The following is a 15,910-nucleotide window of genomic DNA, read 5'->3' as shown; positions in this document are numbered from 1 at the left end:
GGGACACATCTACTATGACTAATGATAGATGAAATGTTCCACACCTCTTCTGCAAAGAAGATGCATTTTCTCAGCTACATTCTGGATATGGTGGGTAATGGTGAGAAAGAGAGAAACAGCATCTGTAAAGGCTCAGAGATGGGAAGGAGAATGCCATATGAGGGGCACCAAGGAGGCCAGTTTGTCTAGGTGTCAAAGTCTTGGCCCCCAGGCTACAAGCCTTCTGCAGAACTCCTGAATGCCCCAGAACCAGATTCATTTGTCATTAGGAAAGGTTTAACAAAAGTGATACAAATACAGTATAATGTAGATAATGTTAATTTGTGGTTTTCTAAGGCAATATGCAACTGAAGATATCTGGAATGTTTTTATTAGAATTTTATACTATAGGATTAGAGCATAGAGTGCAGGAGATGGAGTAATGTCGATTACGTGGGAAGGTTGGCTAGGACCTGATTGTGAAGGGCTTTTTGTATGCCTCCTAGTGGCAAAACAGAGCCAGCAGAGCTTTCAAATTAGGAGAGTGACCTAATCAGACCTGTACTTTAGAAATATCACTTTAGCTGCAGTGTGGAGGATATATTGAAGAAGAAAAGAGACTGGAGGCTGAGAGAACAGTTAAGGAGGCTTTGTCAATAAATAGTCCAGGAGAGAGGTGATGAAGGACTCCATTGTAGTGGTGCATGTGTGAATCAAGAGATCTCATTAGAAATGTCAGGCAGCTATAGGAATGACACTCAAAGAGAGACATTAGGGCTTATGCATTATCTGAGAATAATCTACAGAGAGATGATAACTCATGGAAGTTGTTAAATTCCTCAAGAGAGGATTTTTTAGAAAGAAGAGGGCCCACAATGGAGCCCTGGAGCATACAGAGTTAAGGCACTGGACATAGATAATGATCCAGCCAAGGAGACTGAGAAGAAGCAGTCGGACAGAATGTCAACTAAGGGAGAACAGTGTCATGAAAACCCAGAGAGAAAAGTAACCAAGAGGAAAGGGTGATCAGCAGCGTCAAATGCTGCATATGGTTCAAGGAAGATGATTGAAAAAAGAACAGTGGATTTGGCAGTCACATAATTGGGAATTCTGGAGAAAGTAGTTTAAGTTGAATAAAGCATTTAGAGGCCAAATTATAAAAACACCTAGATAGAGGAAATAGATATAGAATTGGAAAACACATCATCATCCTGTTACAAAGAGCTATGATATAGTAGTGATAGGAGACTTCTGTTATCTGGACATCTGTTAGAATATCCTCTCTACCAAAAGCACAGTAGCTGACTTGCTGTAACAATAAACAACTAAAGGAACTGTTACATTAGACCCAATTTCCATCAGTAAAGAAAAACTGGTTGTTGAAATAGGAATCATGGGAAGCTTGGGAGAAAGTGATCACTCCATATCAGAATTTGTATCAGGATTGGAAGATAGAGCATAGTTTGATGTACACTATAGATTTTGGCAAAGCAAATTTCAGATATTTCAGAGAGAATAGGTAGGAGTCATTGGACTAAAATTTTGTGAGGAAAGTAATCCCAGGAATTCGAATGTAAAAGGATGTTGGCTAAGGAAACTGATGTGGATGTGCACTGAAATCATTGGTCAACTTAGAATTTTTAAAGGCTGGAGAAGTTGGAAGCAAGGGTAGGTAATAGGATTTATGCTAAAGTAGGGTAGAGAATCATAAGAATAGCGTTAGGTGTGCAAAAACTCAGGTGGAACAGTGTTAACAGATGATGGAGATACGGCCCATGTGCTTTACCCTTAATTTGCTTCTGTCTTTTCTGCCAAGGAACATGATCTTTGCTCTGGAAAGGATAGAACAAAAATAGTAGGAAAGGATAGATTTCAAAGTATATAGATTTCAAAGGGTCTGAGGAATTTCATGGCCTGAAATTCTACAGCCCAGGAAGGATGAAAATTGCTTAAAATTAAAATGTGAGGATCCAAAAAAAAATTATTCTGATTAAGAAGAAAATGACAACTTATCTAAAGATGCCAATATGAATGTATAGGAAACTCATTGACCAACTTGAATTTTCGAAAAGCACATGCAGAAAATGGAGATAAGGGTAAAAGATGAATATAAAATCACATAATACTCCTGTGAGAATAGGATCAAAACAGCCTGGTGTGGTGGAATATACTATAGTCCCTGCTACTGAGAGTCTGAAACTAGTTGATTTCTTGAACTTGGTAGTTCTGAGCTGCATTGGGCATCCAAGCTAAGTTCAGCATTCATGTGGCGAGCCCCCAGGAACGGTGGAGCCGCTGGATGGCCTAAGGAAGGATGAGTACAGCAGGTCAGGGACTATGTGTTAGTGGGGCTGGATAAGTGAATCCCTCACTGCACTTCTGGCCTAGGAAGGATTCCTAACAGAATGATACCCAAATGGAATGATTAATTAGAAGTCTGTAAGCAAAAAAACCTGGTTGACTTTGTGCAATGCATTCTTTTCAGATACAAGTTGAATGGCACTCAAAGCTAAAGTTAAGTAAAATTAGAAATACTATTGGAGTACTTTACAAATTTATGCTTTTATCCTGGTAACTCTTTCCACTGCTGTAATTTTTAATCTCCTCCATGCATTGGACAATTGTATGAGTTCCAGTGGTCAAAAAATTTAGTGATGAGCATCTCCATACTTAACCTGACTGGTGCCCAGACAGAAAATACAAAGTCTTTTGCCATCCATTACTCAAAACCTTTCCCACATGGTAGCACCCTCCAGATCTTTGAGTGTTTGAGAATCCTAGATCAAGGTCATACTATGATAGGATATTAGAGGAAGATTCTAATGGAAGACCATTGGAAATAATACCAATTAAATATATTTGTAGATAATACTTCGTTTGTGTAATGTGATGACAATTTGAATGTTCAAAACATAGTTTGATAGGGGGAGGGGGAGAAATCTATTCCTTAAAAGTACAAAAGACATTCTCCTCCTTTGGTAGAAAAACTCTGTAAAAGTCAATTTTAAACAACAACAAAACTCCAAATAATCTTGAATTTAAAGAAAGGAACAGAAGGAACTAACCAAACAAAAAAGAAATAGTAAAATGTCAGAACTAATCTGCTATCAGGACATTGATAGCTTTGATGTATGCCTTTGAGAATGTCTTTTTATTTAAAGTTAGTATGAATTGTATGGTTTTAAATTTGTAATTTTTAAAGGAATTTCAAAATAAAATACATATAGACATTTATACATGGTATGCCTCTCTGTGTGTGTGTGTGTGTGTGTGTGATATAAAGGAACAAGCATTTATTAAGAGTTTATTATGCTAAGTGCTGGGCTTGTAAATATATTTATGAGGGGCATGGGAGGGCCAGTTCTTTTAAGGCTCTCAGAACATGTAACCTCAGCTGTTTGTAAGAGGTTGGCTTTAACTGTAGAATCTTTGACTTCCTAAAAATAGCATTCTTGATTCAATGGTTAAAGAAAAAAAAGCACCCACCATTATATCAGATCTTTCACTGTGCCAGTTCACTTTAAGGATGAGATCATAGGGTCACCCATTTATGTGAGAGACCTCAGAAATCATCTAGCTCAGCCTTCTCTTTAATCTAGTTTGGTTCTTTGTGGATAGCAAGGTTTTTAGTAATGTGGATATTTTTTATCAGCAGCTAGTCAATGATATGACAAGGAACTAGAACTTGAAATGGATTATTCTCATGAGTGTTAGTAAGAATCAGCTTCCAACCCAGTAGTTCTCAAGGTGTGGTCCAGGTACTTCTGGGGTTCCCTGAGACTCTTTTAGAGAGGCCATGAGGGCAAAACTTTTTCACAGTAATACTAAGATATTTAAACTACCAGTGTGGTAAATAATCAATTGCTATAACCTACATAAACAAAAGGATTTTTGGAGGAAGTCCCCAATAACTTTTAAGAGTGTAAGGAGGTCCTTGGACCACAAAAATTGAAAACTGCTGTTCTAACCCTTTGCCTTCATTGTTTTTTTTTCTAGTGTGATGCAGTGAGTGTCCTAGAGAAAGAACATGACTATCGAGAAGAGCACTTTGATTTCATTCAGTCGCACATTCGTAAATTCTGCTTACAATGTATCCTCACTTAAGGTGGTGTCATTTTTGCTATTTCCTCTTTGTTTTTGTTTTCTAAGATGGCCCTTCAAAATTGCACAACTTAAAATTGTGTAAGGTTAAATGTTTTTGTTGCATAATTTGCAAAACCGATGCTGATCTTCATTGGTAGAGAGAATTTCCTCTTCAGAACTCTCCTATGCCAATAAAATAATGGGTCCCCCCAAATTAAATGTAGCACTAGGTGTGTAACTTTTCTGAGCCTTGATTTTTTTCATCAATAAAATGGGAATAATAATACCTCTGCTCCAGACCTCAGGGAGTCCTCTCCATGTGAGGGGAGCACTTGGTAAACTGTACAACACATTAGAAATGGGAAATACTGTGGCCCTCTTAAAGGTGGAAAAGAGGAATTTAGGGTCTCTTAAAGAATATGGAGGCATTCTATTCATACCTGTGGTAAGCCCACCTTATTGATAGTACACTTTGGGTGATCTGACACGTCAACTGGAAGTAAAGACCTGACAGTTCTGCTGCCAAACATTATTTGGATTAGGTGTCTTTTAAAACTTAAACTTGGCCTTTTTTAAAATGGGAAGATCAGACTTAATTTCAGGTCTAAATTATCAGCAGATGTGGAATTGGGCTTGAATGCAGCTCTGACATTTCATCCTTTTGTGGCCAAGTCCATTTACTTCAGCTTCTTCATCTCTCAGATGGACAGAATAATGCTCAGTGTACTTCAGAGAGATCTTGTTAGGATCTGATGAGCTAATGAACCCCAAGTGCTTTGGAAATTGGAAAGCCCTATTTAAATGCTCTCTGTTGCTTTTTATTGTCAAACAGAACATAATTTTCAGCTTTAGTAGGGGGAATCTCTGGTCAACCTACACATGAGACACTGAGAGGTAACACCAGCCTTGGGTCTTTACAAATCCATCAAGTGGTGCTCCAGAACTACATTAGGTGACTGGGCTCTACCAGGAAGCTTCCTTAAATAGGCTTAGACCTTCTTGAATAGCTTATGGTACATAAGGGAGATGTAAAAGGAATACGTTGATAGTCTTATATCACAAAAATTTGAAAACTGTTCTTATTTTTGTGCATATGATGGATTTGTCCTGTCAGGGATATACCAGATGTGTTTGTGGTGTGCAAGGCTCTTTTCTCTGCTGATGAATTTTATGAGATTTAAAAAGTAGGAAAATGGTCAGAAAAATCAACAAGTAGTGAATTTGAGCTAATATACTAAGTTTGGCAATTCCTTTGAAAAAGAAACTTAATGGGGCTGTTTATACTCTACATATCTCTATGCTGTATCATTTATTTGCATGTAATACATACACTATATTTTTTATATATACTATATACAGATCTTACATATTTTGTTACTCCTTCATTGAAGCACTACTTACAATCCTTACTATGGGATAGAGGTGACTGAATTCTTGAGGGGATATACCCATTGAAGCTCCAGCTTTTGAATAGGCACACTACCAAACGGGTAGTGTATGTAGTCCTTTTAATGGCATGTTTTCTGAGGACTAGTTTTATGAACTAAAAGTCCAGAAGCTCTTCACCATAAAATTAGCCATTAGGTCAAGAATTTTAAGAACATGGTAAACTCATAAAGACTTTATTTAGTTTGAAAAGGTGTTGCAGTCTGCATATAGTACAGCCACAGATAAAATCATGGATCCTTGGAATGTCGAAGTATATATATACATGTTTTGTTCACTAGAAACTGGACCTTGCATTACTTTAAAGACCTTCCAATACTTTAACATTAGGATTCTGAGTGAGAAGATTCTTGATATTTAGACAAGCAACCAGGATATAGTTAAGAACTCTGATTTGGGATCCCAAATACCTGAATTTTAATTACAAATCCCCCAGTGGATGACTGTGACTCATTCTAGAGCTTAGTTTTCTCATAGAAAATAAAGGGTTGGGCTAGATGATTTTTCACTTTCACATTTAATGTTCTATGACTCTATGCTGTTTTTACCTTTTCGATGTTTCAAAAGTTCCAGTGTTTGTCTCACTGAGTGCATCTGGATTAATAATTTAGGCCTGTTTCTTCTTGGTTGGGTTTTGATTGTGCATGCTTGATTTAAACATTCATACTGACTCAGCTTTCCTTAAGCAAATTGAATAGATGGAGCTGCCTTGATTTATACATCAGTTAAGGAAGAAAAGAACCTTGACTTGTTGTACAAGTATATTGTACATAAAACATACGGTTTTCACTTCACCACACCTGCCTTAGTGGTGGAAAAGGATGCAGTTTTTATGTAAGTTCACTTAAAGATGTTGTTTTTTCTTTACATTTTAAATCTTTTTATCCCTATAAAGTGTGTGTTTTCCTAGATTTCTCAAGTGGTCTGTTTTTTTTTACTTATCTTTATCTTACCTGCTATTACGCTACACAGAGGCAATATGATATAATAGACAGACCCCTAAACCAGGAGGCAGAAGACCTGGCTTTTTTTTTTTTTCAGTAACCAGCTGTTTGGGGCCATTCCCTTCATTTGATCTTTAGTTTTCCTTATCTGTAAAATGAAGCTAATCCTCTACATAGTAGAATAGAAAAATACTTTGGATCCAAGAGACCCAGGTTCAAATCTCAGCTCTACTATGCCGTGACCCTGGAAGGACAAGCTGTTTCTGTCAGGGCCCTTATAGTTCTTGATTTTTTGATTCTGTGTTTCTTGCTCTCCTGATTTCACAAGGCTATCATAAGGATGAAATAAGATACTGTAAGTGAAGTTCTTAATAACTAAAAAGCACTCTATTATTTAGGAGCAAGTTGCTTTGAGGGTCAGCCAAGAGATTAGTTTCTCTCTCCATGCTTTCCAAGGGTGATTCATTCTTCTGCCCGCCTGTGCCCTTAAAGGTGACATGTTAAAAACAATAGTAAACGTCAACACAACTAATTAAATTTGCCTTGTACCTTGTGTACATTTAAATTAACTGCAGTGTACAAAATGTCTTTGCAATCACATTCTTAGTCTCCTTTAAGATTCTTCGTCCTTTTGTTCCTATTCACTTTTCTTCTTCAGGGGTCATAGTCTGTGCTATCATCTTCTAGTTTGACTTTTTTGTTTTGCAGTATTTCATAAAAGTCTGCATTTCTTTTTATTTTTTTTTTGAGGGGGGAAGGCAGGGCAATTGGGGTTAAGTGACTTGCCCAAGGTCACAGAGCTAGTAAGTTTGTCAAGTGTCTGAGGCCGGATTTGAACTGGGGTCCTCCTGACTCCAGGGCCGGTGCTCTACTCACTGCACCACCTAGCTGCCCCAAAAGTCTGTATTTCTTTATCCCATAGTCTGTCTTAATTATATAATCATTCAATTATATTTATTTACCACAGTTTATTTAACCATTCCTCTATTGTTGTGCATTTAAGTTGCTTTTAGGTTTTTTTTTTAAATTACAAATGATATCACTGAAAATTTTTGAAAAAAGATCTCATTTTTTGCTTTTGATAACACTTTCAAGATCTATTCCCAACAGTGGAATTTTAGAGTCAAATATGACGATTATTTTCTGTGACTTTGCTGGGTACTAGCAGATTGCTGTCTCTCCGCAACCCCCCCCCCCACCATTCTGCTAATTTACAGTTCAACCAGTACTAAATGACTATTTATTTCTCCATGACATATCAACATTGAGTTTTGTTGCTCTTAATTAATTTTGTCAATTTGATGAGTAAGAGTGGTACTTGTTAGTTTTTATTTTCATCACCTTTTTTTTATTAGGGTTAAATAGTTTTCCAAGAGATTATTAACAATTCATGTTTCATTCTTTTGAAAATTATCCAGATCCTTTGACCATTTAGTCCTTATTAGCCTGGGAGTTTTCCTATGTAAATTTTTAACAATATCTTATATATTTTAGATGTCAGATTTTTACCTGTTAAATTTACTACGAATGTGTTTTGTCCCTCTGTTTTTCTTTTGTTGAGCTTTTTGCACAATTATAATGTAATCAAACGTGTCTGTCTCTAGTAATTCTTTCTGTTTGTTTAATAGACATATTCTCTCAATGATTGATTGAGATAAATAATGTTATTCTTTTGTTTGTCATTCACCTGGAATTCATTGAGGTTTATGGTATAAGACGGGGCTCTAAATCCATTCCTCTATGAAATGCTAACCAGTTTTCCTAAGTACATTTGTTATGTAGTGATATGTTAAGGACCTGGGATTTAATCTGCGTAGGAATTCTGTCCACTGACACATGCTACAACCACTGTCCAGCTCAGAATCTTAAAGAGTTGTTTTAGGTGCCAATGAACTGCCTCTAGTCACACAGCTAGTAAATGCCAGAGGTGAGATATGAACTTAGATCTTCCTGATTTCCAGTTCCAGTGCTCTGTCCAATACACTGTACTGCCTTGCTAAATAAATGCAAATACAATACAGCAGTACACTTAAAAATGATTTATTATAACCCAGTGCTGGGTGTGCAAGGCTGTTTCAAAATCAGAAAAAATGAACAACATGAGGAGACAGTGTGGTACAGTGAAAAGAGCTTTAGATTCAGAGTCAGAGGACCTGTGTTCGAATATTGACTCTGCCACTTACTCGTGTGACCTTAGGCATGTCCCCTTGTTAGGTTCCTCCTTTCAAAAAAAGAAGGATCCTTTCTAGCTATAAATCTATAATTGTAAAAATTAAACAAAATAATATTTTCAGAACTTTTCTATCAATAGAAAAAAGCTTATGATAAAAAGTCAACATCATTCATAAAAAATAAAACACATCACAAAGAAAAGGAAAAGAGGGATTTTTTTCCTCAGCATAATAAGAGATCCGAGCCAGTTGTTGACATAATGTTTAATGGAAGACCATTAAAAGTCTTCCAATTAAAAACAAGGATACCTACTTTTACCACTTTTCTTTGGCGATTTTATAAGTGCTAGTAGTTACAATAAGACAGGAAAAAATAAGGGATTAACATTGTAAAATTAAGCTCCAAATATTATTTGCAGGTTATGTAATGGCATGTCTAGTCAATCCAGTTATCTTGGCCAGAAAATTCGCAGAGAAAATGAAAAAATTTTGCAGTGTTATAGGATATATGATTAATCCACAAAAATCATTCCTATTAAAAAAAAATCTATGAAACATGAGAATGAGCCTCCTCAGGCTAGAGATCTATAACTTGTATAAGGATGACTACAAAATGATGATAACTGAAATAAAGTAAGAACTGAATAACTGAAGGACTATTCAGTGTTCATCAATGCACTAATAATGACTATGTCCCCTTAATTTATTTACATATTTAATGCAGTATCCATTACAGAGAGCATGGCATAGTAGAAGGTTGGTAGCAGTCTTCTACATCTTCTGATCTTTATCACTTGAAGGAAATTCTTAACTGGTTATTCCCTATACTGATGAAATCATAGTTGCTGATTCTTCATCCCCTCTTCCCCCAAAAAAGGACTGTGAGGACTCTTCATAGAATTGAATTAAGTTATAATGAAATTTTTGTAGAGAAATGATTCTGAACCATGCTGAAACAAAGGCAAATGTAGGGGTGATCTTATACCACCAGACTTTAAAACAGATTACAAAGTGGTCATTCTTTTCTTCCCTAAGCCTTTTAAAGAAATGCTTCCATTCTTGGGAGCAAAATTGACTAAATTACTTGTTGCTTTCTGACAGCTGATAGAAAATGATAGAAGTGAGAGATGGAATATGTACAAATGAAGTTTGGAGATTGTGTTTGTCTTTTGTTTATCCATCTCAAAATCTCTTCCTCTATCTGTATTTGAGTGTATCTCATTTTATGCAGTTCTTGTCTCTGTTCTCTCCCATAAATTCTCTGTAGACTATGGAGGCCTTTCTCTAGGTCTTTTAATATTTCACAAGCACCACTGCAGCATTTGGACTGCCTATCTATTTTCCGTCACAATGACTACTGGGTTTCTTATTCAGTCATATATTAGTGTGTTCATATACACAAGTTGTCATTAGTAATAGGGTGTGGTCTATTTAGCTCCACCTGTATCTCTCCCTTGCCCTTTGGGTCATGTATGGTTTTGATTCTTTGAGTATTAGTTAATCTGGTTTTTTGCACTTTTATTTGAGAGCTGTCCAGGCCAGATTGTACAGTCCTGGCTGATAGGATTTACAGGTATTCTCCCTGGTTCGTTAGGACCTTCAGTAGGGCTATGCATGGGTCACTTGATACTTAATGCATATTTATGATGAAAATGAAATAGTCCTCTAGAGAGATTTGTGTCTTACCTTGAAAGAGAGAGAATAAGCATTTATTAAGCACCTACTTGTGCTAAGCACTTTACAAATATTTCATTTGATCCTCACACCAACCCTGTAGGTGCTGTTATTATCCCCATTTTACAGTTGAGGAAACTGAGGCAGGCAGAAGTAAAGTGACTTGCCTAGGGTCACACAGCTGGGAAGTGTCTGAGGCCAGATTTGAACTGGACCTACTTCTGTATCTACTTGACCACCTAACAACTTCATACATTTTAGTAAGTTATGTTTGTTTTCATGTGTTCTTTGAAGTCTACCATCAATGACAAAAATGCACTAAACTCTTTTATATACACAGCATTATGTCAGGTCCTGTGCCAGGCAAGACAAGTAGCACCTACATTAGTGAACGTTAATTGACAGTCTGCATTGAAATGAATCTAGTTACACTCCAGTATTCACTTCTGGGCTGATTTTTAAAATTGTAGTTCAGAAAAGGTAGACATAAAATCTCTCCAGGTCCACAGCAAAGGTACATAATTATTAAGTGCAATTGCCTCCTTTAAATTGCCCTAATCTACCACAGGACAGATGAAAGCCTAATACAGAGGACCAGTTAGGCCGGTCTAGTCTTGTTTAATAGTATCTCATTTCTTTGAAGAGTAAGAAAATTACTTATTAAGCCCATTGTAAGTATGAATTTTCATATTGTTACCTTTGATCCCATCAGCAAGATATTGACTAAGTCTGGTTAGATGGGTCACTCTTTGTTTGTAGGGTCTCTATATTGCTATCACTTCAGGGCATCGTACTTCTCAATCATGGAATAGTAGGGAGATGCTCTGGTACCATTCTTGGGACTCAGACTTGAGTCTGTGCCCAACCCTGATACCTTTGAAATATGTGATTTGGAACAAGGCATTTGATCCCAGGATTTAGAGTTGGAATAGACCTTACAGATCATCTGGAAACTGAGGCCCCTCATGGGTTAATGATTGGGTCCTGTGACTGCTGCTCTGGTGTCCTTTCCGCCAAACCGTACTGCTGTCTCAAAAAGAAGTCACAGCTTATGTCTGTAGAGCAACCTGGAAGATTATAAGTAAAGGTCTTCCTAAACCTCTAAGCAAGGAGAGTGATTTTGTAACTTGCATAGGAAATCACACTAGTGCAATCAAGTCTTAACCTGTCACCTTAAATGCACAATTCTAAAGCTGTTTTTGTATCATTGCCTTCGTTGTGTGATTTTTGGTAATTTTTGGTAATTCATTCCTTAACTTTCATCATTGAAGTGAAGAAACTTATTGTGTCATTAGTTTACCTCCTAGGGAGAAAACATTATTTTCTGTAACATCAGACACAAAACACCTGCCATGTTCATTTTGAGGGATCTGGAATGGCTGATGGCTGACAGAACTTGAGGTTATTTAAGCTTAAAAAGAGAAGACTTAGGGGAGATATGATCGCTATGATGGGAAAGAATGATTAGCCTTGTTCTCCCAGAGATGTAGGAGGCATTTTAAAATTGAAGCTTTTCAGTTAGTATAAGGAAAAAGTGCCAAAAACTTGAATCCGTTTCACAATGGAACAAGCTGTCTTCCAACCCTAGGATTCCATCGCTGTCACATGACCATTTTGGACCTCAGTTCAAACCTCTGTAAAAGGTAGAGCCTGGACTTGATCTCCAAAGGTTGTATTATATAGGCTACGCTGTAAAATACTGTCCTCTGAGGGTGCAAAGCCCCATTTGGTTAGGAACTTGGCTTTCATATAATTACAAGGGCAGGTACAACATCATTTTTGTCTTTATTTCCTTAGTGCCATATAAATATTTGTTGAATTAAACTGAAAAATACTCTCTCTGGTTCCTAAAAATATCAAAAGTTCAGTGATTATTAGGTAACAAGTACTAGTCCTGGGAGTTTGAATCTTATATAATGTTTCTCAATCTCATTAATATGTTAAATTATGTCCAAAACAGCAAATTGTTCCCTATTTCTTTTCCTTTTAGACCTGCTGGTTGGGACAATGAAAAGAAAATAGCTATTTTACATGAAAATTTCACAACAGTAAAACCAGATGATACATATGAAGACTTCATTGTAAAACCTCCTGTAAGAAAGGTACTAAAACTTATCTTAAAGAGTTTTGCATGGTGTCAAAGAAATATTTCAATGAAGAAATTTATCTGCTAAGTTTTTGGTTTCTTATACATTGTGATGTTATGGAATAAAATTAGTGGGATTTGTTTTCAAAAGAAATTTAAATAAGACTTGGACTTCAGTACCAGTTATAAATTGAATTACTAATTAGAATCTGAACTTGGAGATATTATTCAGTATTTTCACCCACCAGATATATTCTCAAGGTCATAATCATTAGCCACAATTACTTCATATAAAAATAAATATTTAAACTCAAACTAGTATTGAAATACATTTGGCCTCTCATGAGTAACAGTGCTTAAATATGTTGCAGGATAAATTGTTTTCCCAGTTTTTGGAGCTCCATAGTCGGCCTTTTCTATGCTAACATTAGGATGTTTACTTTGGTAATACAAGATTTTATCAGTATTACGCTTTTTGGAAGCCCTATTTCTGACAAGTTTTTGAATGCTTTGAATATTCTTTCATTCATATGACTACAGAAAACATTAAGTTGATTCTTGTCATTAGCAATAGCTCGAATTTTATATAATGTTCCTTGATGGTTTCCTGAGATAGGCAGAGTGAAAGGTAAAGAGTTCATCATGTTATAGGCGAGGAACCTGAAGGTGTCTCTGCCTCATGGCTAGTCACCGTTGGACTTTAAGTTCTGGACTCTTCCACCACATCATGCTGTTGCCTCCCAAAGCATCTGGGAGTGAGTCTTTTAGGCTTTTTTGGAGCTCTTCCGATGTTTAATTTTGCACCAAAGAAAAACCTATTTTAATTTTTGCTCACTCATGCTTGCCTCAGCTCTTTTTTGTAGCTTTGTTAATGTAATTCTCAGCAAGCTGTATACAGGAGAGGTTGGCAGTTTGATGTACTCTCCTCTTTCTGTATGTGGAAATATTAATTTCATTTTACTGTTGGTTAAGTTCAGAATTTTAAAAAATTTATAAATGAAATTCTCTGATATTGCATAAAATGTAAATGTTTTATCCAGAATGTGTTAGACCTTTTCAGTCTTAGCAGCTCTCGTGAATTTAATAATAGCGATCAGTTAGATAACACTTTGAAGTTTATAAACACACGTTATGTATATTACCTCATTTGACTGTCACGGCAACACAAGGGTGGGTAGTGCAGGTATCATCCTCGTCTTAGAGATGGGGAAATGGGTTTAGGCTTGCCTCTGGTCGTGGTTGGGATTTGAACCTGGCTCTTCCTGATTCCATTACTCTCTCCACATTGCCGTTTTTTACTGGTAAGTCCATTATTTCAGCTTCCTGGCATCCTTCAGATTATTTCATTTGAGAAGCTCCTGTAAGTTTTGGCTGAAGGTATGAGTTTCTTTATGTGTAAGGTGACTCCCAGATGCATAGTAAGACTTAAACTTTGTGTTCTTTTTGGAAAATTCTGTGATACTAAGTTAATATTTTTATGCATTTTTAACTAAAAAGGAACATGTTTTTTCCCAGTTGGTCCATGATAAAGAATTGGCAGCAGAAGATGAGCAAGTATTTCTAATGAAGCAGCAGGTAATGGCACTGAGAGTTCTAAATCAATTGGCCTTGCATTATAGTCACCTTCTGTAGCTCACAACTTCCCTGGGGTGTAGAGGCCATGAGTACTGTCATCTATGATTTTCAGTATTATACCCTTGAAATTCTTACACAGTCTGTTACAATTGAAATTAAGGTAAACTGAGGCAGAGAGTTCTGAGCATATTGAATCTATTGGTAAGGCTAGCAGTTACCAATAAAAGGGTCTCTCAATACCTCAGTCAGTCAAAAGACTGTGAGGTAGGGCTTACTAGCCTTCATATAGTTTTGGGAAGTACAAGGGAACAAATAACAGTAAGCATAAGACAATATGACTGGTTACAAAATCTGAAGTATCATAGATGGTGGAAAACAGTGTGATTGGATGAAAGTCAGGAATGCAGGAATAGCAATAACTCCTTTCACCTTGTGGCTGTAGAAATCCCACTGCATGGTTAGGTAGAGTCACAGCGATAACAGTCCAGACTTTCGTGAAGGACAGCCAGTGTTGCAGAGTTAGCAGACTTTCTGGTGCTCACCTGCATCTTGCAGGGCTTGTTAGTGAGATGAGTTCTCCCTTAATTTTACATGGGCAATAAGATATGTAGAGACAATATATTCCTTTGAATTAAGATGATTTATGGGACAGTTTAGCTCAGATAAGAAAGCTGAACTTCTGAACTTGGAGAAAAAGAAGCATGGCTCAGGCAATTTTACACTATATTGGGGGTGATACAGATATTACAAAATGGAATCAGAATCAGTTTGATTTTTCTCAATTCTCCCCTTTGCTCAGTGGAAGACCTGTTTCCCCCGGATCGTTTATCTATAAGCTGATTCTGTAAGATCTTTAACATAATTGTTACCAATAGGGTTCACTAACAAGGTTTTCTGGTGCAAGGTCAGAACTGGCTTTAACACAGCAACTAATTCAAAGTCTAAAAAGAATAATAAGACAGGGCAAAAAGGGCCCATTTACCAAAGGTGGGTAACAGGCTGTTCCCCTACAGCCATGTGAACAAGAAGATTCCACTGGATCACTTGAAATGAGTAATTGTGTCTCTGCTATAACTTGTTGAATCTTTTGTAGGTCTGTCACAGTTTTCCCTGACTGGTTAATATAAGAACAGCAAGATTGATTAATCAAAACTCAAGCTATAGTCAGAATATTTAAAACCATGGAGTAATATTAGAGGGAGATTTGCATGTCACCAAGGTAACTAAGAAAACTCAGCAACCATAGATACTGTGAAGCAAAAAGCCAAAGTAATACAATAATGATCATCAGCATTAATTAACATTGTCCCCTTGTATCCTGGTAACCCACCCTAAATATCCATTTAATTAGCACATTTCATCTTGGATCTCAGATGTCCTATGTAGTTGTCTGGTTTCTTCTCTTGGACATCTGGAATGGGCCTGTTCTCAGAGCAGCTCTGAAGGGGATTGCTTCTCTGGTTCTGGTTAACTTGTAGAGATTCTTAGGTGTCTCTGCTAAAATCTTTTGCAAAACAGATCTCAATACAGCTTAGTACGGTCACTTAAATTTTACTTTTCAAATAATTAGTTCATATGGTGAAAGCCAGGTCAAACCTTATGTGATTCTAATCCTATCGAGCAAACCTATAAGAAGACCATCAAATTAGGAACTCGTAGTTCATTTGAAACTTGAGAGAATTTAAGTTTTTACATACCCCTTGCCTTTTCTATCTTTATCTAAACCCTGTACCTGATATAGATCCTGCCAACAATAGGAAGGAAGAATCTTTTAAAAAATCAATAAGGATCTGACTTGTAAAATGAGTCCTTCTGGTTAAAGATTTAATATTTACCAAAGTAGACTTGTAAGTTAAGGTTGAGTGCTTTTCTAAATTAGCACTGACTTCATTATCATTCAACTTTTTAAGATTGGTGTTTATTTCATTCTTTTTTTCGGATTTAACCCTCAT

The 15,910-nt window shown here is 36.5% G+C and overlaps 1 protein-coding gene across 1 annotated transcript in view; it reads left to right on the top strand.

The window, feature by feature from the left end:
* The window catches only part of DYNC1LI2 (dynein cytoplasmic 1 light intermediate chain 2), a 50,631-nt gene that overhangs the window by 22,141 nt on the left and 12,580 nt on the right, over positions 1-15,910 (top strand). The window contains exons 6-9 of the mRNA XM_036749466.1: positions 3,976-4,069; positions 6,207-6,342; positions 12,288-12,399; positions 13,899-13,958. Coding sequence (XP_036605361.1) covers positions 3,976-4,069; positions 6,207-6,342; positions 12,288-12,399; positions 13,899-13,958 — 402 coding nt within the window. The remainder of the gene's footprint in view (positions 1-3,975; positions 4,070-6,206; positions 6,343-12,287; positions 12,400-13,898; positions 13,959-15,910) is intronic.

Source organism: Trichosurus vulpecula, chromosome 3 (genome assembly GCF_011100635.1).
Source record: "Trichosurus vulpecula isolate mTriVul1 chromosome 3, mTriVul1.pri, whole genome shotgun sequence".
NCBI lineage: Eukaryota > Metazoa > Chordata > Mammalia > Diprotodontia > Phalangeridae > Trichosurus > Trichosurus vulpecula.
The sequence above is the reverse complement of the archived record's forward strand: the minus strand, read 5'-3'. Positions and strand labels throughout refer to the sequence as shown.